The sequence below is a fragment of the Fundulus heteroclitus genome, chromosome 14 (genome assembly GCF_011125445.2).
Source record: "Fundulus heteroclitus isolate FHET01 chromosome 14, MU-UCD_Fhet_4.1, whole genome shotgun sequence".
Lineage (NCBI taxonomy): Eukaryota > Metazoa > Chordata > Actinopteri > Cyprinodontiformes > Fundulidae > Fundulus > Fundulus heteroclitus.
The window spans coordinates 31,058,202-31,085,582 of NC_046374.1; the positions used below are offsets into that span (position 1 = coordinate 31,058,202).

Genomic DNA, 27,381 nt, shown 5'->3' on the forward strand with positions numbered 1-27,381 from the left:
CCTGCCCGGCGTCGTCCATTCATGTTGACTCTCTCAGCGCGGCGGACCCTGCCCTTTCTAACGTTGCTATAAAAAGCTTCTAATTTATCATGTGGCTGAATGGGAGAACTGAAACGGTTTGTTTGAGGTCAATAAATCTTTTGTCAAGAGACGTTTGAGCTCCAGCAGGGCCGCTAGATCAAAGTTAATTCGTCGTAATCATTTTAAATCGAACCGATGACTGAACATGTTGTTGTTTTTCAGACTGTGGAGCAGAAATCTCAGCAGAAAGCAAAAGCAGATGAGACTCGCTCTCTCTGCAGGATTCGGGGGTTGATGTTCCCGACCCCGCTTGATAAAGAAAACATGACATCCGGTGTGGCTCCGGCAGGGGGTCGGCTCTTTGGTTCCAGTCGGGCTTTCCCGCGCTCTTACGCTGAACCCGGCAGTTTAAGTCTGTCCGGATTCTACGGCCGGGACGACGATGGACGCCCTTTGACCTCAGGCTGTTGCAGACGCGGCTCTGGGCGCGCTTGACAGAGTCGGACCTGATCAAAAACCCGGGAGTGTCGCTCTTTTTTGTCGGCCTCTTGCAAGCTGCAGCACTAATCGCCGCGTACGTAATCACAGGCTCCACCAAAGCCAAACTTTAGAAACAAGGGGAGAGTTCTGAGCTGCTGGGTGAGAAACTATCAGCAGGCCGCAGCCAGCTGCCGGCAAGTTTTGATTATGGTGTGTGAGTCAGATTTTCTGTGGGCTGGATAAGACGCCGGGGGACCATTTTTAGACCCGGCCCTCAGTTTCTCCCCCCCCCCCCCAGTTTAAAGTAAAAGCACATGACGGCACGAGTAGCTGCTGTGTTGGCTGGAGTTTTAGCAACACAACTGGCAGGTCAGCCTGAAAGTTACATAACCCGAGCTGTTGGTGTTACTCGCCATTCAAGATGAAATGCCAGGTTCGGCCAAACGAACAGCCAGAGACGTAGAAATCAGCTGATGGTGATGGCAAAGTAAGTTTTGAACACTGCTGCGTAGGGCTGGAGAAAAAAAAAACATATCGATGAAATAGAAATCATAGTGATCGATATCGATAATTATCAACAAATTCAACACCTAAACTTTAAGTGCAGCCCTGACCATTTTATGCTGTTGCTTAACAACCAATTTTTAGATACAGACACTGAATTCAAACTCAACCCTTTATTCAACCAACTTTTTACAAAAACTGCAAGTTTTTTTTTAATAAAAAAAAAACGCCTGCTCTCTGAACTCTTTGAAAGGGGCGGAGCTTAGTGATGTAGAGTTCCTGGGTCTGTGTTGTGATTGGTTAGGAGGATGTAATGACTGTAATATTAACCTACATGACTAGAATGCATAAAAAAAGGAAAACCTTTATTCCATTGAACCTTTTGACCCTTTTTTTCTATCATCGATATACGTCTATCAATCGATCAATATCGTTATTGAATTATTGTCCAGCCCTACTGCTATGGCTATTTTTCATGATTGAGTCTAGTTGTACGTGTAAATATTTATATATCGTGTTTTTAATCTTCAAAACTTTATCTTATAGGTGAGGGTGCTCAGAAAAATTGGCTGAGTCTGCCATTTTTGAAATTCCTCATTTCTAATCATGTTCCGGTCGGATGGAAACTCAAAGATCTGATCTTTTTTTACCTGATCAGTTAGAGCACCAAACCCAAGGTCGTCCTAGCGGAAACCCTCCTCAGTGTAGATGTTATGAATGAAGAGTCAAAGTTGGCTGTTTTGAGTTGATACAAGGCTTAAAAAGAAGAAGAAAGCACCAAAATTTACTTTAAAAGGAAGCTAGTTCCTACAACATATTGAAGCTGTTTCATTGGAGCTGCAAAAGTGAGAGAGAGCAAAACTTAAAGCAGATAACAGGAAGGCTGACAGGAGTACAGCAGACTTTCTCTTTTTTTGTCCTTTTGAGCTTTCAGGCTCTGTTTGTTACAAAAAATGTTACAGCCTCTCAAACGTAACGTAATGGTCCAGATTCTTAAGGGACTACATTTGCTGACAGGATGATTAGCGACATTAATCACGTTTTTAACACTAAAGTCAGTTTAAAATACCACCCCCATAAATTTTTTCTTTGTTTTAAAACAATTTTCCTTTTTTTCCCTTTTTTTTTTTTTTTGCAGGAACTTCTCCCTCACGCTTATTGTTACATAACCTGTGGCCACTCATGGCCCGGAGGGCTAGAGCTAAAAATGTTGTTTGTTTTTGTATTTTAGTTTATTTTAGTCGGCTGGTCCTGCAAGTTAAAACTTTCCAACAACCAGAAATCCACCACTTAATTTAGATCGGTGCACCTCTAGTAAAAAGGTGCAATTAAATCACAGATGACTATGTTGATTATCGGCCCTAGTCTTATGTTTTATGCAATAATCTTAAGGAATAGGACACATTTATTGTATTGCAAATAGTGAAGGGAGGCAGTTTACCTTTTTTTAACAGCAACCTTGTCACTGAACTGCTGTACTTTGTCATTGCTTTTATTATTATTATTATTATTATTATTATATATTTTTTGCTTTTAAAAGGTTTTAAAGAACACAGTGACAATGGTAATGTCCAGAGTGTGCTGACCAGCGACTGCTGGCTTAATAACCGTTTAAATCACACTTACAGGCATGTTGGTGTGGATCGATGACATACTGGTTTCATATGGAGTTGCACTGAAGTATTTTCAACAAGTTGTGTTTCAAATAGTTTGAATATTAGTGCTGCATTCCAGTTGTACTTGAATTACGAAACCACTCGGTACAGCCCCAGAAGTCGGAATTATGAGTCGGGAAAGTCGGAGCGACAGGATCAAAGTTGACTTCTGCATTCAAGATGGCTTCTACTCGCAGCAACATAGGGTGAAGCTTCATGGTTTGGCTGTTTTTAGCAGTTCACTATTATTTATATAACATTTAGTCAGTTGCATACGTACGGGTTTTTCAGTGTTCATCAGAGGGGAAGTTTACATGCACCAAATACCACGTAGACCAGTGCTGTTGCCATTCTTATCGTTTTACGTGTTAACAGCGGCCATATGGCCTCAAGGAACAATGAAGAATCGCTACCTATTGTTAAACGTTTCACGTTCAATCGAACAGTTCAGCACCGCTTAGAAAAATATAAAGTGAGTTTAAAAAGCCTTCCCAGACTCAGGTTGTCTGTATTTGTACATTTAACAGTGGCTTTGGTGCGAGCGTCCATGTTTGTTTGCTACTTGCAGAACTTTAGCGCTGTTAGCTCTGAGATCGCATCATCTCCGACTTCCCAGGAAGGCAACAAATCAAATCAAATGCAAAGAGGTTGAGTAGAAGCAGGAAAATGGTTTACCTTAGATATACGTAGAGCACATGCAGAACAGGTTTTCAGACCCATTCAGAATAACTTTATTCGTTTTTCACAGACCGTTCTGTTGACTCTGATTGAAAGAGCCTGTTAACACCCATCAATATCTGGCCTCTGAGCACAGCACAACTTGCTTTTAATTTAATTAGATCCTGTCCAACACAACAGTAATGACGAGTTTTAATTGGCCCATCAATAAGGCTGTTGCGCACATGGCTGTGAGAATGTGCACAGCAGGCTATTCTTTAAAATGTCATGTTTACCTATGGTAATATATCACTTGGAGGCTTTGAGAGTGCTACAGAAGAGCAAACAGAGGAGACGTTTTAGCAGTCAGCCAGCAGCCCATCATTGTTCCTATTGTCTGGGCCGACTTCTGCTTTTCAGTCTGAATTACTAAACTATTCGTCTGCCTCAAAAAGCATGTTGCAAAAATGTTTTCTCTCAGCTAATTATGTTTTTTTTTCTATTTTAGAAAAGTTCTCTGGAAGAAGGAGGGAGCGTTTATTGGGCGCAGGTTCTATTTTTTTGAGCATTTTCTTTTATTACATTAAGCGAGGTTAGACAATCTCTTGGTTTTAGTGCACATGCAACATTTTCAATCTTAAAGCGCTGTTTAAGATTAATTATCGGGACGAATGGCTGTAATTTATGGATAAACGTGAACCGAAGCTACCCTTTTCTCATTTTTAATGCTGTAATTTCAAACATTGACAGTAAAAACTTACCTGTCCTACTATTTTTCTGATTATTTAATTCAAAAAATCTCTTTCCTTGACTTCGCACCACCAGGCAAAAATAGCTCTAACAGCATCCTTTGTGAAAACGGTGGCAGAGTAAACATTTCTGTGTAACATTAAGCCCGGCGGTGAATATTTACTGATGAATTCCTCCTCTGATGAATCAGAGCTTTTGTTTTTGCCAGTTCTCTCGTGCAGAATGACTCCGCACGTCGTGCTGCGATGCCGGAGCAACAGGAAGCGTTTAAAGGGCAGCGAGGCTTTCACGTGACGCCGCTCCGCAAAGGTCACTTTACCGAACGTGTTTGGATTTTTCTCTCGGAGCAGCTGCGACCTCTGACCTCTAACGCACACAGAGCTTTTTGTGCAGATGTTTGAACCGTGGCTGAAAAAAAAAAAAAACGCGGGTCTCTCTCTCTCGCTCCGTTCCTCCGCGGCACAAATGGCTTCACCAGAAGCGCCGTGTTTGTGTGTTTGACGAAGCGGGCAGAGGTCGGCGACCTCTGAAGCCGACGTTGTCTCCGTCTGAGCTTTCTGTGAGGGAACAGCATACCTGCTGCAGCTGGAAAACGTCAGCCTCTGCTTCCTCACGCGCTCTGTTGGCAGACAGACGACTATTTTTGACACGGTAAAGCAGCTTTGAGGATCACTAGAACCTTGTCAAGCAAAGGTTGTATGACCTAAACCAGTGGAGGGCAAAAAGGTTTGAAGTATGAGTCAAAATCATCAAATTTAAAAACAGAAAAATCTGAAATATTTTAATGAAATAACATTTTTTTGTGGAGAAGGGATCTGAAAAATCAGAGAACCATAAACCACCTTTCGGGCATGTTAGTCAGTAAAAAAAAGAACGACAATTTCCAGAATTTGGTCTCGGTCAATAGATTTTTTTTCCTAGCCTCGTGAGAACATCCTGATCTCGCGAGCTTTCAAGGTTTCACTCGCAGATCAGTCTGGCTACTTTCCGTTAAAGAAAATTTGGAGCAGTTCACCAAACGAACGTCCAATGAGCGTTGGCTTTGAGGCGGGTTGAGGTGTGACGCAACGAGAAGCGCGACAGTTCAGTCTAAAGAACATGGCGGCTTCAGCCGATGAAACTAGCGTTAGCGTGGCTATCGAGCAAGTTTTATCGGAATTACAGAGTATTTCTTCGCTGAAAGAAGAGCAAAACACTGATCTGGAGGCTTTTCTCAGAGGAAAAGATGTTTTTGCTCTTCTCCCGACTGGTTTCGGCAAGACCTTGTGGTTGTGTTTTCGTCGTCGCTGTTAGTACGTCATATGCTTCGTTGATCTGATTGGTTCATTTGGCCCGTCTATCACCAACATAGGCCAATTAGCTAACCAGTATTTTCGCCCCTTCCCAAAATTACTTCAACGGAAGATTACCAGATGGATATGCGGAGCAAATCCATCTGGCGGAGTCAGGTTGGTCTAGAAAAACGGTTTTATTTTGTGGCACTAGTGGTCTTTATTTGACAGAGGGTTGAAAGAGAGGGGGAAGACTTAAACCTGGGCCGGCTGTGTCAAGGACCAGGGCCTGCATACAAGGGTAGCGCTCTAGTGATTGTGCCAGGTTTAATGAACCGGTGGACGCTCAGGCCCACTTTTATCTATAGGTAAAAACTACTAGAGATACAACAATACAATATGTTTTTTTTTTTTATGTGTGGAATATTTCAGTACAGAGCTTTTGGTCTGGCACGCTCGTTTACTGAATGGATAAAGTGTTTTAAACCTGCACGCTTGTTGACCATCTAGGCAATATACAACCTTAAAGAGCAAAGTTACACGCTCCGCTGTGCAAATTTTATTAAAAGGAACCAAAGCGAGACTTCCTGTTACCACTAAAGTTTGCTTGTAGGTGACATTACGGTTTCTTATTTAGCTACAGTGGTGATGGGAAGAGACGGCTAAGGCTTTGTGCCGACGCTTTTCAGCAGGGATAAGATCAAGGAAGCTTGAATGATTAATTACGGCGCTCCAACAATGACGAGCCGAGTTTAATCAAGAGTAACAGTATAAGGTCCAAATTCAGCTCTCTGTTGCAGTCAAACGGCCCTAAATTCAATGGCAGACCTGAACAACAGGGGTTTTCCCCACTAGTTGCTCTTCAGTGGTGCATCCAGGTGCAACATATCATATAGTAACGTTATAACCTATTGAAAAGGCACCAAACTGTGACTTTAAAACTGGGATACAAAGGTGGGTCAAGCCTTTTGAGCGCCAAGAGACGAGTTCAGGTTCTAGTTGCAGATCTAAGCTCTGAGAGCCGTCTACATGCAAACAGCAGCGCCTTTGACACGGCGCCTGTAGCTCTGGCAGACTTGACCTATCGGATTAGTGAATCTTTCTTCCTGGATGTGCCAGTCGACAGTACTGACTGCCTCCATGCATGTCTGTTTGACATGCATGGAGGCATCGATGTGCTTGATGTAGGACTCTGTGTTATTTTTAAGAAGTGACATATTACAAGACAATGTTAATATCTTTGTACTTTAGGTTTTTCCTACTAAACTGGACGATAATTCAATAACAATAGATATCGATCGATAGACGTATATCGATGATAGGGAAAAAATGGTCAATAAAAGTTCAATAGAATAAAAGTTCCTTTTGCATTCTAGCCTATCATGTAGGTTAATATTACAGTGGTTATATTCTCCCAACCAATCACAACACAGACCCAGGAACCAAGCCACGCCCCCTTTGAAGAGTTCAGAGAGCACGTGTTATTTTTTTCTTCTTTTTAAAAACTTGTTGTTTTGGTAAAAAATTGGTTGAATTAAGGGTTGAGTTTGAATTCAGGGTTTCTTTGTGTGTTGCTAAATAAGTTGCTAAACAACATCATAAATGTTCAGGGCTGCACCTAAAATATATGGTTTGAATTTGTAGATAATTATCAATATCGATCAATATGCTTTTTTTTCTATATCGTCCAGCCCTATTTATACATTATCCTTCAAGGGTACAGTAAGATGCAGACAAAACATCAGTAACCACTAAGTCTGACTTCAGTACCCTTTAATAAAGCCGACCATCAAGGAGAACGACAGATGCTCAGATCAGATGTTCTCCGGTCCACGTTGCATCAGTACCAGTAAACCAGCTACTTGCCAGTTTATAGCAAACAGCGGTTGATTAGCGCCGTCTCAACACATCTGAGAAACTTGTGTTTGCTTAGACGCGAGCCGTGTATTTTAAATCCGGGTTAGATTAAGTGGTCGGCATGTGTTGTTGTTGCTGAATGTCTGCGAGTGATACAACGTCATTAAGATTCCCAGACTGCGAGTCGAAGCAGGCCTTCAGTGGAACATTAAGTGGAACCGAAGAAGATCGCGCGCCCTGGAGGGTTCCTGGAGGACCCAAGCTTTTTACAGAAGCCGTTGTTCTTACGCTACAGCGATGGTGAAAGGTCAAAGCGTTTGCCTCAGGTTTCCATGAAATAATCATTTCCTGCAACTGTGCAGTTTCCTGAATCACCGTTGATGTGCTTCTCTGTTCACCGTCTAGATTCGAAACACGTTTTAATGTTCCTCTTCAGACAGAGCAGGTCTGAAGAGCGAAAATAAAAGTCGATTGTCTTGTGTTTGTAATGAGGGAGGGCTCTATATTTACACCGGCCTTTCTGCAGCGCTTCGTTCCTCAGCTTGGTCATTGTTGATTTAGTCACAGCTGAGGAAGCCCATGTGAAAACGTGTCTCACACATTTAGCTGGGGAAAGTATTTTAGGACAGATTACAGTAACATGGCCCGTGTTAGTCTTAGAGGACAACAATGGTAAACTAAGCTTTTCTCTGTAATGCTGCTAGAACTTCTTGGTGCAATGAGAACCTCTGTGTTTGCGTCATGGTTGAGTATGTATCTCCAGATCTAGAGCCAAATCAAGCAGCACAAAACTCAGCTTCTTTGCAAAATGTATTAAGTATTCTTCTACAATCAGGTCCTGGCAGTTCTTATGTGGCATGTTTGCCTGTACTTGAACCAGTGGCTATCAGATCTAGCCAGTGGGAAAGCAAAAGGCTCTTTGGTTTTCTGTGGAGTCCCTGTTGTTGCTTATTAGATCATTACATCTTGAATTATATCTTGTCAGCTGGTTTCAGTATTTTCTTTTGGCCTGAAGTGCATTATAAAACAAGCAGCTGATTATGTTTGTCCTGAATGACGCAGACGCACAAAGAAAAATACAGGTTTTATTTTTTATTTTTTTGTCTGCTGAGGTCAAACCAGATGATTATTTTCAAAGTATATTATAGTTATTGTATAGCATAAATGTAATTACTGTAACACTTCATTAATGTTTATTTCTAAGCAGAGTTTCCCCCAGAGAAACGGGTAGTCCTTGTGGTAGGTGTCGTGTACCGTAGCGTGCGTCAAGCTAATAACAGCTAGCATTAGCTTATTTTGACCGGGAAGTTTTCTCCCATTTTATGTTGCTCTCAAACATCGAGTCAATTAAAATAAACATACAATGCTTAGCTGAGGGGGCACCAGGCTTATAATACTGAGGTGGTAACCCTGCTCCTTATAATATTGGTAATCTTCTTTTTTGGTTGGTAAAATGACCAAGAACAACTTGGAGGGGGGGACAAAACTCAATAATCAACCGGGTTCCTTCACACTTTTAATGACAAAGTTTACTTTTTAGATACAGTGTAGGGCTGGGCTGTAAATCGATTTAATCGATTAATTTGAATTTACAATTCTTTAAGATTTCATTTTTGGAAAATCTGGATTTTATTTTGCCAATACACTCATTGGGTTTCCATGAAGAGAACAGCATGTGATGCTGAATATATGTTTAGGCAAAATTATTATCAAAATATTGTTAAGTGGAAACTTTTTTTTTTTACCATAATACGAGGTACTTCATTTACTTTTTTTTTAACTTAGTTTGAAGTTCACAAGTGCAGTGAAGCCTGTTCTTAGCTCAATGTGTAATACCACTAGCAGCAAATGTTTTGTTATATTTTCATTGTTTATAATGGCACGGCTACCATCTTGTTTTACATGTTTCACAGCTTGTTTTTAGTTGCACTTTGAATTCAGGTCAACTCCCTGACAAAATACTTGACATAAAAAGCAAGGTTTTAAAATAATTTCTTTAATTTCTTTTTATGAAACAAAAAGGAGGAAAAAAATCGATTAATCGGATTTGGTATGATAAAATCGGAAATTTAGTTTTTAATCCATATCGCCCAGCCCTAATACAATGTTAAGCTGCTTTTGGACACAGGGACAGTGTGATCCGGACGTACGGACACACCGTCGGATGGTTTGGCGGACATCTGGACGGACGGACGGACAACTGTGGTGGATGGATGGGTTGACAGTGTTGTGACCAACAGGCAGTCAGATAGACGGACAGACTGGCAGTTAAATGGATGGATGGATAAACAGAGGCATAGAGGGAGAGACTGATGGACAGACGTACTACTTAGTTGTGATTGGATAGAAGAACTAACATATGTACAAAGACTGATGGATGGATGCCAAACGGATGGACGTTCAGGCAGGTGGTGGATTGGACGGCTAGACAGACGATGAGGTTAATGGACATGTAGACATTCAGATGGATGGATTGAAAGCTGATGGACAGGTGGATGATGGACAGATGTACAGAAGATGTAGAAATGAATGGCTAAATGCCAGAATGGGAGCTGAGGGACGGACGGATGGCTCCTTCTCAGGCCTGACCTTCTCTGGTTGACGGATTCTCTGGTGTTTCCAATCACAGCGAACAAACTGACCCAAAGCCCTCACCGTCAGCTCCGTCTCTCGCGGTGCCCGACGTCGATCGTGAAACTGAGATGTTTGACGTGGAGCTCACCGTTTTATGGCACTGGAGTGGGTTTCCCCCAGAGTTCTGCTCTGGTTGTATTTGTGAAGGTGGGCCTGTTGTTCCCAGCTTTGTCTCCTGCTGGCCTCCAGGAACCAGACGCGTGTCTCAATCCTGGCAGACTCTGCTTGTGGTCGTCGACACGCACCGCGGGCGGTAGTCATCACCGAATGTTTGCTCTGAGCAAACCCAGATTCTCTGGCCCAATCAGAGCCATCTTTAACAATTTGCACAGCGGGATACATTCATTATTTTGTCTGCGACGAAGGAGGAAGTTGTTTTATTTCATCATCAGCTCAGGCTCGCTACAGTTGATACAGTTGTTTAAACAAAACCTAAGAAGTCCTAAGATGACGACTCCGTCACATCGGCTTTAGGTCCTGAATCGTCATGACTCGGCTTTTTCTGCCGTTGTTGGGAGACTTTGTCCAGTCGTCTGCGTTCCCTCTGGGCTCGCCGCCCCTCGTCGTTATTTTGGGTGCGTCTGCGCCCAGCCGAGCGTCTCGGCAGACAGTGAAGCGCTGTGTTTGCTCACAGGGCGGGGCCACGCTGCGGCTGCCCAGCGGCTCTTTTTATAGCCCGGAGAGGAGAACTCATGCAGCATCACAGGAATATCATACGCTTCTGTGAGGGCGTTTATTAAATATTCCCTCGCCACTTCTGGACGTCTGAGGGCAAAACGTCGGCGCGTGTCACACATGGTCTGTGTGGATTTTTAGAGTCACGTGACGGGCTTCAGAAGGACAAAACCCAATGTTTTCTTGACATTTTACTCCTTTTCAGATGAACTTTTTCAGGGAGCTCTAAAGTTGTTGTTAAAGAGACAGTAACAAAATGAATCTTGCAGCAAAAAACAAAAATGTTTAAATGAGAAAATAAAATGTGTGAAGAGCCTCTCTATTTAAATCTTTGAGGAACTATTTGGAGACTGTCAGGCTCTTTTATTTCTCCTAGTGTTCTGGTCCTTTACCTCCTTCCTGGGTTTAAAATAACCTAATTTTTAATCCAGTTAATTTTTAATCCAGATCTGGGCCAACCCTGGGTGGGTTCAGCCCAGCAGGGTTGGGTTTTATTTTATTTATTAATTTTTAACCAGTTTTTGGTCAAAATAACCCAACGTACCACCCGACAGCGATTACCCAGCAGCCCAGTTATGAAAGGAACATTTATAAAACGAATAAAACAGCATGTTGTTGTTGTGTGGTAAAAACATTTCAGTTTTATACACCAGAATATTATTTTCAAACTAGATAAAGCTTTTGATGCACATCTAATGACAAAAACGAGAGCTGCAGTTCGTCTGTAGATGAAGATGAATTTGTCTAAGAATGGTGCTCATGTTTAGGCTACGTGTGAACAGAACCACTGACTATCTGTGTATAGCTGGGGATGCTTACTACACGTTTATGTGATCGGCTTAATGTAACCACAAAATGACAGACAAGCTGCTTTTTGTGTCAGAAAAATAAAAAAATATAATGAGATAACAAAGTAATAGACTAAGAAGCAGGAAAACCAACTTCACCGGTTGATCATTAGCAGATGCAAATAGTGGTGATGTGGTGGGAATTTGTTTATTTGTTGACTGACTAATTGAAGCAAATCTTATTTGATGGAGTTTTTAACCCGAATGACAAGACAACCCAAACCTTGCGGAAAAATAACGTCTCCGTCCGGCTGTCTGACTTTCTTCTGAGTTAAACGGACTTTACAGAGTTCTTCACAAAGTGTTGAAGCTGATCTCTCAGAGCTTTGACCTGAATCCAGCCAGGCTCTCTCCGATGCTCCTCTGCTGGCAGGAACATGGAGGAAACTTCCACCACAGCTGCAAAACGCACCCATCCCAGACGCAGATAATACGAAGCGTGTCTGTAGACTAAATGAATCCTCCAACACTGTATATGTGAGCTGTGGTGAGCTCACAGTCGGGTCTCCAGACGTGTTTTGATCCGCAGGTGTGCTCGTTCTGGGCCAGCGACGTCAAATAAGTGACAAGAGCAAAGGCAGTAAAGGTGTATATTTTATTAAAAAAAAATGTTTGACTGCCCAACACAATATTTCTCTCTAAACTAACTTTCCCTCCCGTTATGATCTGTTTATTTCCTTTTTGAGGTTTACGGAAAAACGAGCTTACATGTTTTTACTGACCTTTATTTTCTTTATGAGCTCCATTTAGTTCCAGTAAAGTTGAATTGACTTTATTCGTCCAGCGTCAGATCAGGAAAAAAAGGTCATTTCACGACAGAGAATATAATTTAAACATATTTCTGTTTGTTTCAACTCGACCCTTTCCCCAGGGTGGAAAGTTTGATTTCACGATGAAAAGCATGACATGACCGAAACATCATTAGTTCAACTTTGTAGTCCAACTGTTTTTAATATTTGCTTTTTGTTTCTATTCTCCCATATTTTATTCTGTTTCTACATTTTATTCCAGCTTGCTTTTACTCTGGTTTTATTTTCCAATGTTTTAATCATGTAAAGCACTTTACATGACTTTGTACTGAAATGTGCTATACAAATAAACTTGCCTTGCCTTGAATCTACCCTAACTCTGAGAGCTAAAACAATGCACTGCTTTCTGTTTAGTATCGCACCTGTGCTGTTTATGCTGAAGCACACTGTTAGCGGCTTTAATAAATAATTCAGTAAACATTTGAGCCGTTTTCACACTGGAGGCGCTTAGCAAAGCACCCGATCTTCATCCAAACAACTTCCTGTAGCTAGGTTTGCATTGCATTATGGGACGTGGCGGAGGAAATAGACTAATAAACAATGGCGGCGCGTGTTTTTCGTGAAGCATAAAGCCCCGCAAAACATTCACGACGTTTCTTCGGCATCATTTGAAGTTCTCAGAAAATCTATGTTTCCACCAGCTCTGCTTCCTCTGTTTGCCCCGCCCACCACGCATCTGACCAATAAACAGGCTGTATTTTCCAGCGTGGTTTCAAGTGACATGCTTTTTGGCTCGCCTGCAGATTTCTCTTTGTGAAAAGAAGGCAAACTATCTGGAAAAAGTTCCAAGTCAACAAACTCAAGCCGAGTCGGACCAAAGTAAACGGACTGCGGGGCTAAAAACTCCCCCCAGGAGCGGCTTAGGGCCTCGCATGTTGAAGTTAAAGTGCAACAGTTTGACGAAAACCTCCTGCAGCTGTTGTTTGGGAAATGAGTATCAGTCCTGGGAGATGAGCGTGGCGTTTCTGTGTGTTTGGTTCCTGTTATCTTTAACTGTCACGCTCATTTCCTTCTGTGTTTTTATGGACTTTTCTGTGTGTGACGGCTCACATGAGGAAACGGGGGGGGGGGGGGGGGGGGGGGCTATGAGAATGTGTTGATAGTTTTTGGAGAAATGCATACAGGAAAAGATGACACTTCCAGCAATTTTGACACTCTTATCAAAGCGATTTTTGAGATGATCCTTTAGCATGAGAGGAAAGACTATCGTTGGTCTGCAGCGGTGCTACGCTGGGGTATTCCTGCAGGGAGACGCGTTGTTCTACCTGTGCAGGTACGGACTCTCTCTGGGTCCTCCAGCTTCCTCCCACAGAGCAAAAGCGTGACCGTTTGGTTGCCTGCTCTAACGTTTGAAAACAACAGAACGTCAGAGATGAGAAAACTGAAGAAATATCACGTAAAAACTGAGCAATAAAATATGCTTTGATGCATAAACACAGTTACGTAGAAATGCTTTTGTCTATGAAAGGTAATTACCGATGAAAATGGGTTTTATCCGTCTGATCTCCTGCAGGGAGAAGCAGAAATTTATGGTGTTTGCTTGTCTTTCTGCTCCTTTCAGAGTACCCAGATTGATCCGGAGGAGCTGTTCACTAAATTGGATCGAATCGGGAAAGGATCGTTCGGAGAGGTGGGTCCATTTTCTTTCACTCAACATCTTTTCTTTTTTGCTCTTACGGATCCTGTTTCCTATTTTCATGTCAGTTCTCACCTCAGCTTTCTCTTTCATGTCCCGTTTCGGGGCTCCACTTGCGGCACTTTTCCGAAAATCCTTTTTCCTTTAGGCTGTCCAGCACCTTCCGGGGAGGTTCGTCTCTCGTCACCTCGCCTTTATTTTGTCCCGCAGGTTTTCAAAGGCATCGACAATCGCAGCCAGAGCGTGGTGGCCATCAAGACCATCGATCTGGAGGAGGCCGAAGATGAGATCGAGGACATCCAGCAGGAGATCACCGTGCTCAGCCAGTGCGACAGCCCGTACATCACCAAGTACTTCGGCTCCTTCCTGAAGGTAATCAGGCGACCTCCTCTCCGCCGGGCAGAGCTCAGTCTGAGTTTGAAGGAAATCTGCAGGAACATCTGCCGGTGATGAGAGGGTGAAACGGTGTTTGACGGGAAGCAGAGCGGCTGCCTTTTGAAGGAATGTGTTTAACCTCAGATAGCAGCTTCCGCCATTTCCCCCCCGACACGTGGGACGTTGTGCCGACATTTCTTTAACTGGGAGTTCACGCGAACCGGTTCATTTATATTAGTGATCAAACTCAGACCGCGCATATTTTTCAGCTCACTGTCGTGTGTTTTAGTCATTTATTTATCTATATGACCATATTATCACTTGCAGATTATGAAAAGCCCAAAAATGTGTTCTAAACTGGGTTCTAAACTGGGTTCTAAAGCTGAAATGTCAGACCACAGAGAACTACGGTCCAGTTTCTGCAATACTGGCTCTAGGTTCTCCTGCATGAATTACTGCATCAGTGCGGCGTGGCATGGAGGTTCTGGAAGCCCAGCAGGGCTGGACGATATAGAAATGAAGCTTATTGATATGATAGAAACCATATTGATCGATATTGATAATTATCAACAAATTAAAAACATGTATTTTAAGGGCAGCCCTGAACATTTTATGCTGCTTAACGATTTATTTTTAGATACAGAACACACAAACACTGAATTCATACTCAAAGCTTTATCCAACCAATTTTTTTTTTTACCAAAACTAAAAGTTTTAAAAAAAGAAAAAAGGTTTCTGGGTCTGCGTTGTGATTGGTTGTGAGGATGTAATGACTGTAATATTAACCTATATGATAGGCTAGAATGCAAAAGGAAAGAAAACTTTTATTTGATTGAACTTTTTCTTGACCTTTTCTTTCTATCATCGATATACGTCAATTGATAGATTTTTTTAATCAATTCAATTATTGTTATATAATTATTATCATTTATTGAATTATCGTCCAGCCCTAAAGCCCAGGTGTCTTTTAAAACGGTGTCCTGGTCACCTACATTGTTGGTTCTGGTGTCTCCCAACCGCAGCAGCTGTCTATAGATCCTCTCTGACTGTGGAAACCAAAATGTTACCTTTTTCCCGTTCAGCTAACCTTCCTATATTCTGCTTGAATTGAACAGCTAACTCCCCTTAGCTTTTAACGAGAGCGTTGGCGACCGTCAACATCGCCGTGTCTTAATGTCTCTGTATGAGTTCTGCCTGGTGGGACGTGTAACTGGGACAGAGAAAGGTTTTGGTGATGTTAGCCGCTGCGATGGACAGTAGCTTCTGTAACGTGACGCTTGTCTGTTGTTCAGGGCAGCAAACTGTGGATCATCATGGAGTACCTGGGTGGCGGCTCGGCGCTGGACTTGGTGAGTCTGCAGACACGTTTCAGACGGAGATGTAGAGCATGGCTGTTCGTAGCAACACTTAGGGCAGGGTTTTATTTTAATTACACATATTGAGATTTTACCTGTTTTTCTGTTTTGTTTTATTATGTAACTTGAATTTTATGCTTCAGCTTAGACATTTGTGTGTTAACCAAAGCACAGTGGTACCTTTTTTTAAAAAAGATATGCATATGTTGAGCGCTTGAGATAAAGGTTAAAGGACCACATTTGTTGCTTTATTAACAAATGAAAACATCCCTCCGTCCATCCTTTGTCTTCCCCCGTTTGGGCCGCGGGGGAAACGGGTTCAGGAGAGAAAAAGCAGACATCCCTCGTCCCGGCGACATCCTCCAGCTCATTCTGGAGGACCTCAAGGCGTTCCCAGGCCAGAAAGGATGTAAAACCCCTCAAGCAAGTTCTGGGTCTTTCCCGGGGTCTCCTCCCTGTGGGAGAAGCCCAGAAACCCCCAGAGGGAGGCGCCCGGGGGGGGGTCTCCTGATCAGATGTCCAAACCCCCTCAACTTTGAGCTCCCCCCAGATAACAGAGCTCCTCATCCTTTCTCTCTACAGCGGAGCCCAGCCTCCCTCTGGATGAGGCTCCTTTAGCATCCTGGGTTTCCTCTCCTTCTGTCGTGATCCATACCTCATCACCACATCCGACGGGAAGGTAGAAAACGGTCTCAGTAAGATTTAGAGTGTTCTTTTTGGATCATGTGCGCTGAAGCTGAGAGGAAACCAGGACCAGGCTGCCTTTGGCAAAGCTGAGCAGGTCCTCTGGACAGGTTGCTGAAATGTTCCTGTCTTCTCTCCAAGAGACGTGGTCAGTCTGTAGAGCTGTAGGGAAACTCAGACTCAAAGGTTGGTGAAGATCCTCAGTCATCCAGATCATGATCCATGTGAAAAAGGTTTAAATATAACAACTTGGACTATTAATGAGCCTAAGGACTCTCCATTGTTGGGCCGATCATCTCCATGTGAATCTAAGCTCCAAGGAGGCCTGCAGGTCTATAAAGCTTAGGAATCCACATTCCAGACATTTAGAACTGAGAAAGCTTCCTGGGTGGGAGGCAGAACGTTTTCACCTTCAGAACAGAAGTCCAGTTGTTTTTATTTTTTAACCTTTTTTGGACCGGCCTCATGAGCACTGCAGTCGTGCAGCGGAAAAACAAGTTTAACAGTGTTCCATAAAGAGTAAAAAATAAAACTGGACTTGTTTTCCGTAGTTGAAGACGTTTCGCTTCCTCTCCATGAAGCTTTCTCAATTCTAAAAGTCTGGAGTAATGTGGAGTACCAAGCTTTATACTGCTGCCCAAACAGAGGCCTTGTAATGGCTTAGATAACATGCAAATTCAACAGAAACAGGTCCACCCCCTTAGTAATGGGCGGTCGTTAAAGTCATTAAGGAAGCGAAACGTCTTCAAACTACGGAAAACAAGTCCAGTTGCTTTGTTTTTTACTCTTTTTGGAACGACCATGACCTGGATGACTGAGAATCTTCACCAGCACAAGTTTAACGGTGACAATCAAAGCTGGTTGTCCACATGGAGAAGTGGACCATCAACCTGCCAGCCCATCGTCGGTCCTCCGGCGGCTGCTCATGGCGCCCGTTGTGAGCGGGGGACGGTCTAATGAAACATGGCCGCCTTTACCAGCATCATCTCCTGTCGTGTGTGTGTGTCCGTGCAGCTGAAGGCCGGCCCGTTCGACGAGGCGCAGATCGCCACCATGCTGAAGGAGATCCTGAAGGGGCTCGACTACCTTCACACGGAGAAGAAGATCCACAGAGACATCAAAGGTGCTGAGCGCTGTGCCGCAAAAGCTGGACTTTAAGGTTTATTCAGCATTAGACGTCATAGACGGTTCAATGTAGGAGGTAGAATTAAATCAGATTAATGTTGGTTATTTAGCCTTTAAAGGAGCAAGAAGCTCCTACTGAGGTGTTTCTTTTTTTTCATTGTAGGTGACGCATAAATGCAAAATAAATTATGTAGGAAAGAATGTAAAAACGGGAAGTGTTAATCCTAAATGGACTGAGGCAAACATTACGACAGAACAGGATTTATAAAAACGGTAGAAATAACTTTGTCCAATTTCACCACCGCTTAAAGCTAAATAAAATAACTTTGTTTTGGTTTTGATTTTAAGAGATATGCAATAAAACCTTTATGAGTTTTCACTAAATATTTGAACGTCAGTGTAGAACAAAAACTTTGGAAACGCTGAGTCTGGGTTTTGTTGGACATTTTTTCTAATTTTCTCTCTTTTTTTTCTGGCCCAAAATTGAGTTAAATCTAACTCTTTGGAATATAAATGGATTCATTTAGTGCTTCTAACTTAGGTGCCAACATTTTCTAACCAACTTACTAAGCAATCATTCAGAAATGTGACATCTTGAAGGAGGATTTTGCTGTTTTGCTTCTTCTTCTGCGTCTGGATTGGTCTAATGGCCTCCAAACCTCACAGTAACACGGGATGGTTTTCTGTCATCAGATTTTACTGCCAGTTTAAATATATAAAAATATAAAGTCCCAGCAGTTTGTTGCACATGTCTGACAAGTTTATCCTCAGATAATGTCCAAGTTTTGAATAGACGGAAAAGAAAGTGACGATGACGCCGTTTCTCCGCAGCCGCCAACGTCCTGCTGTCCGAGCACGGCGAGGTGAAGCTGGCCGACTTCGGCGTGGCGGGCCAGCTCACCGACACGCAGATCAAGAGGGAGACCTTCGTGGGGACGCCCTTCTGGATGGCGCCGGAGGTCATCCAGCAGTCGGCCTACGACTCAAAGGTCAGACGTTTCTCTTTGTGTCGCTAGGACTTCATTTCACCACGTGAATAATGAATAATCTGAAGCTGAGGCCTCTTTTTATTAACCAGCAGCAGCAGCCGGTTAATAAAGCTGCTCCCTTCCATCGCCTGTTTACTTTCGCTTCCACAAGGAAGCTGCTGCGACTCGCCAAGCTGTCCTCGTTCGCTTCGAACGACGTCGGTTTTACGGCTTTTTTATTATTTTTTCTCTTGTAGAGAGGCGCTCTAAAAATAAACTGCGTCCTTCTGGGCGTTTCCTGCCTTCTTTTTCGCTTAGTTTGCTTGTTGCCGCAGTAACCCCAGCCATGCGACTCTGCTGCGCCGTGCAGGTCTCTGGGGTCGTTTTGCATTTTTTATTTGCATCCCCCCCCCCCCACCAACCGGCCGTCTGGCTGCACCTGATTCTGCTCTGCACATAATGAGCCTCTGCTGTTTACCGGGATTCCCTCCACGCCACCGCCTCTTTTGTTGGGCGCGGACGACTCGGGGGGGCCAGCTGCCTCCGCCACGCCCGTGTTTATACGACAATGAGCCCCATCTCGGGATAAAACGCGCGCATTCATCGGCGGCTTCAAACGGCGGCGGTCCTGCCGATGAATGGCGAGGTAAACAGAGGCCGGGGCGGCGTCACAAAGCAGGGTGACGTCTGCAGAGGGCGTGTGAGCCAGAGCCAGGCAAATCCAGCAGGGCGTGTCGCTCGCCGTCTCCCGGCGTGGCCTGTGATGGGAATACGCTGACGTCAGAGGAGTGAAAACCTACATTTGTTGCTCTGAAATGATCCAATAGTTATAAAATCTCGGTTTGTATTTAGAGCAAGCGTAGTTTGATATGCGCAGAAGCTTTATTATCCGTCTCAGCCACGTTTCTGAGTTTCAGGCCTGCTTTTATTCGGCTTTTATGGGTCGTTAGGAGGAGGAGGGTGTTTCCTTTCCTTTCTAAAGCGCAGGGAGACGAACTGCAACTTGTTGCAATGCCAGATGGTTTGGCAACGACGGGCTCTTGTGCAAAACCCGAGCCTTCAGAACAAGTTTACAAAAGGAACAAAACCCTTTCTGCTCAGATTTCCCCTTCCGAGGATGATCATACATGGTGTGCATAAAAATGTCGCCTCTGTGGCTTTTAAGCACATTTTAAGGGTCCTCTAAAATCCATGTTAGTCTTTTTGTTATTTATTTATGCATTTTTACCCAAGTCCAATTTTCTGAATGAAATACAGGTTATGAATTTCTCCAATGTGAGATAAATAAAGCCTATCTTATAATCTTATAATCTTATAGGAGCTGTAAGTAAGATATTTACTGTAAAATCAACCTAAATTATTCTCATTTCTCACCCATAATGGAAGCAACATTCTCTATAAACATTCAATTCTCCCCATCAACAATGTCTTAGTCACGTTTTTCTCCTTTCAGACCTAGAGGTACGGTCAGGAACTACTTCAGTTCAGTGTGGCTCGTGTTTACTTCCTGGTTCCTCATCCAATCACATGAGAGTTCCCAGGATTGCCAACACAGAGCACAGCATTTGGTATTTTACCTTGGCAAACGGGCAGCAGCCTGCTAACATGGAAGCCAGTAAGAGAAGCGGATAGAAGATAATATTAGATATAGATATTAGATATATTAATATTGACTTTTCTCTGCATTAACCACAAGCAACAAAAATGGCCTGTAGATAAAGGTGTTTGTAAACGAGGACTATTTAAAACAGTAAATTTCACATTTAAGTCCCCGTTCTCTCCCACATTCTGATGCTCAGTATGAACTTCAGCAAGGCGACTTTTAAAATGCGTTATATGTCCTGCAGGGAAATGAATCGACAAAGTTGGGTTTGAGGGCAGTTTCACCATCTGTTAGCTCTTGTATTTTTATTTTCTCACCCACTTAACTGGAATGTCTTGACGGAATAAAGCCGTGGAGGCGTTGCGCCCCCCCGAGTCAGTAAACTTTCAGAAACCCAGACCAGAGATGCAGGAAAGTTTCTGACGTTTTGTGGGAAATTACGGGTTGAAATGTTTGATCCCAGTTTCTCAGCGGGTTCGGCCTGAAGCAGAGGGAGGAATCCAGCTCGCTTGCTTTGGTTTTCTCCTTAACTTGATGTTGTTTCTCGGCCCAAACGCTCACCGGTTAATTCTGTTAATCTGTGCCAAAGGTTAGAGCGCGTTGTTTCCGGCTTGTTTGGTTTGGGTTGAGCTTGCAGGCTGTGAACCAACCATGAGTCCCTCAGAGGCGTCTGATCGGGTTTGGATCCTGTAGAAGTTTGGGTCCTTCACCTCTTTCCACCACGTGGTCACGTGTCTGCTGCTTCCTGCCGCCAGACGCTGGCTGCGTTTGATCGTATCGGAGCTCGGACGTTAAGCGAGCGCCCTGCCGTAACGCGACACCAGGCCGCCGCTGTGTGTGTGAGGACGTCTGTTTCTCACCTGGACGACGCGCCGCTGCCGCGGCAAGACGAGAAGACGGGACACCTGAGCCGTGCGCCGTCTGTCTGCCGCCGTTATGTTTTTACTGCAGCGCATGTGTTGGTGTGCGTCTCCCCTGTGTGGGGTTTCACTGGGCGGCATATGGTCGCTGCGTGTTAATCCGTCTGACAACAGGCTCCCCGGGTGGAGCGGAGTTTAATTTTAGTCTTTTTAATGTGGAAAATGTAGTTTTTCCAGCCTTTATCCCCTTGTCTGTGTCCTTCCCTTGTCCCTCGTGTAATTCCTTCTTTCCTGCCTTCGTTTCTTTTCTCCCTTCTCTCCTTTCCTTCCTTCCTTCCTTCTTTCCTTCCTTCCTTATAGTCCTAGTGTCCTCCCCGATCTTCCTTCCTTCTTTCCTGCCTTCCTTCCTTCCTTCCTTCCTTCCTTCTAGACCTAGTTTCCTCCCCAAGCTTCCTTGTGTCTTCCTTCCTTCCTTCCTTCCTTCCTTCCTTCCTTCCTTCCTTCCTTCCTTCCTTCCTTCCTTCCTTCCTTCCTTCCTTCTAGTCCTAGTTTCCTCCCCAAGCTTCCTTGTGTCCTCTTTCCTTCCTTCCTTCCTTCCTTCTAGTCCTAGTTTCCTCCCCAAGCTTCCTTGTGTCCTCTTGCCTTCCTTCCTTCCTTCCTTCCTTCCTTCCTTCCTTCCTTCCTTCCTTCCTTCCTTCCTTCCTTCTAGTCCTAGTTTCCTCCCCAAGCTTCCTTGTGTCCTCTTGCCTTCCTTCCTTCCTTCCTTCCTTCCTTCCTTCCTTCCTTCCTTCCTTCCTTCCTTCCTTCCTTCCTTCCTTCCTTCCTTCCTTCTAGCCCTAGTTTCCTCCCCAAGCTTCCTTGTGTCCTCTTGCCTTCCTTCCTTCCTTCCTTCCTTCCTTCCTGCCTTCGTTTCCTTCCTTCCTTCCTGCCTTCGTTTCCTTCCTCCCTTCCTGCCTTCGTTTCCTTCCTTCCTTCCTTCCTTCCTTCCTTCCTTCCTTCTAGTCCTAGTGTCCTCCCCGATCTTCCTTGTGTCCTCTTGCCTTCCTTCCATCCTTCCTTTCATCCGTCACTCCTTCCTTCCTTCTCTCCTTATAGTCCTAGTGTCCTCCCCTGATCTTCCTTGTGTCCTTCTTTCCTTACATCCCTTTAATCCTTGAATCCTCGTACTTCCTCCTTTCCTTCCTTGTTTTCTACCTCCCCTCCTTCCTTGTGTCCTTCCTTCCTTCCATGTTTAATGTTTTTTGCAGATTATTTATTTATTTAAACACCCCCTGCTGTAGAAATCGTTGCTAAACCTTTCCAGTGAAGGTGTTTTTAAGGGGAGAGGACCAGAAGCTCTGCGTAGGAACCCAGTAAGAAACAGAAGCTGCTTCTCTCCCTGCAGGCGGACATCTGGTCTCTGGGCATCACCGCCATCGAGCTCGCCAAAGGAGAGCCTCCCAACTCCGACATGCACCCGATGAGAGTGCTCTTCCACATTCCCAAATCTCCTCCTCCGATCCTGACGGGAGATTTCTCAAAGAGCTTCAAGGAGTTTACGGAGGCCTGCCTCAACAAGGACCCCTCCTTTGTAAGTCACACGGCAACACGTTTAGAATCTGAAGAACCTTCACCCCCTTATCAGCACCTAAACTTGGGATTCTGTTCTACACTGCAAAAATGGAACTAGAAATAAGTAAAAGTTTCTTAAAATTAGTGTATCTGTCCTTGATTTGAGCAGGTAAATAAGATGATCTGCCAATGGAATAAGATCTTTGCACTTAAAATAGGAACAACTCATCTTCATCATCTTATTTCAAATGCAGGATGTCTAATTATCTTATTTTATGGATCAAAATACTCACTCCATTGGCAGATAATACAATTTACCTGCTCAAATCAAAGACAAAAACACAAATTTTAAGAACATTTTACCTTTTTTAAGTCCGTTTTTGCAGTGTAGCTATTAGACGGCCATGATGTGGATCCAGGTCTCATGTTTGGTGGCATTTTCCAGCTAATCTCTCACCGACAGCCACAGTCTGTATGGAAACATCCTTTAGTGAAATATAGGATATTGGCGGGATAAAGCTGAATTATCCCCTCACTTTTTCCTTCCACTCAACTTTCCATTAACTTTCTTGGATACAACTCTTTAAAAGACCAGCTTCTGAAACAATGACGTTATGTGGCTTGCCTTCACTGCAAAACACGAATCTAAAAATATGTAAAATGTTCTTAAAATTAGTGTTTTTGTCCTTGATTTGAGCAGGTAAATAAGATTGTCTGCCAATGGAAGGAGTATTTTTACCCCTAAAATAAGATAATTAGATATACTGCACTTGAAATAAGACGATGGAGATGAGTTGTTACTATTTTAAATGCAAATCTATTGGCAGATCATCTTATTTACTTGCTCAAATAAAGGAAAAATACATTCATTTTAAGAACATTTTACTTATGTTTAGTTCCGGTTTTGCAGTGTTCCCTGTGCAGGGTGTCACAGAATTCTGGTCTTCATCATGACGGCCGAAACATCACGTTTCTCAGTTAAAAATCCTCATTTTATTAATAGCCTATTTAAAAAACTCATTGAAATACGCCACTGTGTGAATTATGAGTTTCCCTATTAAATTTAATTAAATGGACAGAACATGATCACATGATGAATCTCTGAAATTTGACACTGGCAGTAGCTGGAAGGTCTTGTTTTCTCATAGTTGGAGTTATATTTATAATGAAAGCTTCAAATCTAGATTTTTAATCAAGTCTGAGTCATTTAAGATGTAAGATCAGACCAATGGGGAGGCGGAGCCCCCGATCTAACACGTTAAGGTTAGTAACATGGTTCAAAAGCCCAGCATGCAATGTTTGTTTATGAAAAGACGTGAATAAATGAAAGCTTTACTAAATAAGCACTTTAAGCATAAACTGTTCAGGTGCAGGTAATCAGCTCCTCTGGAGTAACTAATATCATTTCCTCCCTTAGTCAGTCCATCATCTTATGTAGTTTTGTTGGGGTTAGGAAAAGTTTGGCTGCTTTATTTTATGTATTTAAAGCACAGCTTCCTTGTTTTGTGCCGCTAAAGCTGGCTTTTGCTGCCATCTAGTGGCCTAAAGTACGACCTCCCTTTCTTTTATGTTAAAATAATGGCTTGGTAGATGGATTTGTTGTCATTCATAAAGCTAGAGCTGAATGCAGCCACATGTCTGTTTTTATGGATCTTTTTCCTCTCTAAATCTAAGCAAACTCTTACATTTATCTGTAAATGTATCCTCTCTGCTGTCGCAGCGTCCCACAGCGAAGGAGCTGCTCAAACACAAGTTCATCGTCAAGCACTGCAAGAAGACGTCCTACCTCAGCGAGCTGATCGACCGGTACCGGCGGTGGAGGGAGGCGGGCCACAGCGACAGCAGCTCCGACGACTCGGACAGGTGAGCCGACCCGCAGCTTCGCTCAAAGGTGTCGGGGCTGCTTGGGCCGCGAGCCGCAATAACCCAGCCGGGGTCTGTTTGTTTTCCCGCGTAGCGAATCCAGCAACAAAGAGAACAGCGAGTCTCCCGAGTGGTCGTTCACCACGGTGCGGAAGAAGAAGCCGGAGGGCAGGAAGGTTCTCAACGGGACGGTCAGTCTACGCCTCTTTTATTCAGCAGTCTGGTTTTACCAGAAGTCGGCTACTTAAATACACTGCAAAAACAGAACTAAAAATAAGTAAAAATTTCTTTAAATGAGTGCATTTGTCCTTGATTTGAGCAGGTAAATGAGATGATTTGCTAATGGAATGAGATTTTTCCACTTAAAATACGAACAATTAATCTCCATCATCTTATTTCAAGTGCAGCATATCTAATTATCTTATTTTAGGGGCAAAGATACTCATTCTATTGGCAGATAATCTTATCTACTGGCTCATATAACGGACGAATAGACTAACTTTAAGAACATTTTACTTGTTTTTAGATCCGTTTTTGCAGTGTACGCACCCAGAAGCTAAATCAGGGGTGTCCAAAGTGCAGCCCAGGGGCCATTTGCAGCCCCTGTGCTGATTCTGTGCGCCCCCCCCCCCCCCCCCACCCCCCGCCCCCAGTTGCATTTTGAGAAAGATTTGGGCCAAATAGTACTTTACTGTTTATAATTATTACAGACAAGTTAAAAACTTCCAATTCAATGTTGGGTACAACACAAAAAATTGTCTTAATAACTACATATTCTCTTTAATTTCAAATAGGACTACATCTATCCAGTGACTTTAACTCAAATGCAGACTTTGGTGCACTAAAACCTGATTAATTTGATTATTTAAAATGATCATATTTTGTAGAGCAGGTAAAAAAAAAGTCACAATTGTTTGGTTATGTTATTTTGTTTTATTCCTTGTTTTTTTTTTTTGGCCCTCAAATGCTTTTGGCTTTTGACAGTTTCGGCCCACGAGATGAAAAGTGGTCCCAAATGATGGGCAGAGGCAGAATGGCTGATTAGAAGAGAGTTTAGCTTAGCCTAATTAATTAATCGATGAGGTCAGCAGAGCTGCATAAAGATAAACTCTGCTGTGTTTCTTTTTGTCTTCGTCTCCGTAGAGCCAGGACCAGCTGAGTAAATCCTCCAGTTTGTCCACAATCATCGCTCCCATCTTCTCTGAGGTTGGTATGCCTTCAAGGGATGCTGCTCACGTAGCCGTGTTAAGCCTTGGTGGCTCTTAGCCGTACAACATACCAGAAACGAGCATGTTGATGACATCATTTTTTTTATAGGCTGTTTATAGTCTACTGTAAGGAAACGAGGTTGCCTTACCGTGATGAATGTTGTCCACCAGGATGGGGCCGGTGGAGTTAAATTGCTTTGATCGTGCGTCCGTTAACTCGTGCCTTTTGCTCGTCCGCAGCTGAAGCTGCAGCACAAGGAGCAATCTGAGCAGAGGCAGGCGATTGAAGAGCTGGAGAGGAACATTCAGGTGGCTGAGAAAGTGTGTCCGGGCATCACGGACCGGATGGTCACGCACATCATCGCCAGGTACCAGCAACACCTCCGTCATCACTGGATGGGCTTCCTCTCTCTGCGCCCTGCTTTGATCATTTGCTATCCTGTTCTCTTCATTGTTTAAGCTGTCATTTTTACAGGCTCAGGCTTTTTTTTGGGGTGTGTATAATAAAATTAATTGTTTTCTTTGCTCTATAAAGGGGCCTGATGTTAGCTTATGGGTGAAACTCTCTACTTCCTGTCTTTCTTGAGCCTCATCTCTATAATGTCCCTACCTTACTGGCACATTTTTTTAATGTATTCAAAAACCATTTCTATCTTGGAATTAAAACTTCTCAATCTCTTAAACAGTAAAAGTCTCTGTTGGGGGAAAAAAAAGTTCTGGTCTATATATATTTAGCATCATGTTTAAATACTATGTCAATTATGTTTTAATCACCATAATTTAAGACAAAATAACAGAAATGTGGAGCTTCTATGATTAAAAAAGTCAGATTAGCTTTTTGATCTGATTTCAATATACTTTTTTTAGGATGCGCACCTCCAATCACTGCTGGTGAAGATTCTCAGTCATCCAGGTCATGGTCATTCCAAAAAAAGTAAAAAACAAAGCAACTGGACTTGTTTTCCGTAGTTGAAGACAAGTCCAGTTGCTTTGTTTTTTACTTTTTTTGGAACTTCCAATCACTGTTCTCACCTGAATATTATTTACTTTTTTTTTTTAAATCTGGATAAGCAATCTCATTATCATTTAGGAGAGAGACCTGTAATTTCTAAACAGTGTTGGTGATTGCATTAATAACCATTGTCTGGTGTTTCAATATAACCAGCCATTGTTTAGAAACCGGTTGGAACAGGTTTGCGCCGCTGTTCCTCCGTTCAACGTTTTCAAAAACACAGACGGATGTTCAGAATGTCTGTAAAAACAGACCAGCGACATTAAGTCGCATTTTGCAGGAATGACACAAGAAACCCTGTGGTTTCTGTAGGTGAACTGTCTCAAGGGACTGTAGAAATCTGCAGAATTTCAAAACACAACCGAGGAAAGGTAAATTATAAAGATATAAATTCAGACATGCTTCGGTTACCAGACTTTACAACTTTCATTAGCCTGGTGAAAGTTCATTATCATTTTAGTTTTAGAAAACCCACATCTAGGCAGTTAGTAGCTAAATATTTTGATATCACTAAGAAGCAGAAACAAATGGACTTTCTTTAGTTTTCAAATAAACTACAATTTTACATACAAGAAAGCCTTTTAACTCACTAAGTAGAAACAAAAACCAATAAATGCTTATCACCTTTGAGTGTTTAGTGTTCTTTATTCCGTCACCTGGATCATTCTTATAATTTATCCACCAAATCTCCTTCTGTTGCAGATATACAACAAACTGATATACGGACAGCCGGATGGATGGATTAATTAAAGGAAAGTAGGAAGAGACTGTCTCCCTGTGCGGAGACGAATGATGAAAACGGAGACGATTCGCAGTGCGATGTCTCCTCCTTGTACACACTTCTCATCACACACTAATAATGTAATATATACACTATGTTTTATATATTTACTGCTGCTGATTGAGGACATGTTACCCCCTTCTAGTTTAATTTGAAATACAGATGTTTTTTGGTCTTTTTTTTGGAGGGGGGGGGGTAT

General features: G+C 43.0%; 1 protein-coding gene across 1 annotated transcript in view; it reads left to right on the plus strand.

Moving 5' to 3' along the window:
• Positions 1-27,381, plus strand: part of stk26 (serine/threonine protein kinase 26) — a 39,508-nt gene extending 12,127 nt beyond the window's left edge. The window contains exons 2-12 of the mRNA XM_012849568.3: positions 13,723-13,791; positions 14,008-14,169; positions 15,465-15,521; positions 17,226-17,334; positions 18,168-18,325; positions 22,152-22,337; positions 24,039-24,181; positions 24,276-24,372; positions 25,325-25,387; positions 25,630-25,757; positions 27,104-27,381. Coding sequence (XP_012705022.1) covers positions 13,723-13,791; positions 14,008-14,169; positions 15,465-15,521; positions 17,226-17,334; positions 18,168-18,325; positions 22,152-22,337; positions 24,039-24,181; positions 24,276-24,372; positions 25,325-25,387; positions 25,630-25,757; positions 27,104-27,119 — 1,188 coding nt within the window. The 3' untranslated portion in view covers positions 27,120-27,381. The remainder of the gene's footprint in view (positions 1-13,722; positions 13,792-14,007; positions 14,170-15,464; positions 15,522-17,225; positions 17,335-18,167; positions 18,326-22,151; positions 22,338-24,038; positions 24,182-24,275; positions 24,373-25,324; positions 25,388-25,629; positions 25,758-27,103) is intronic.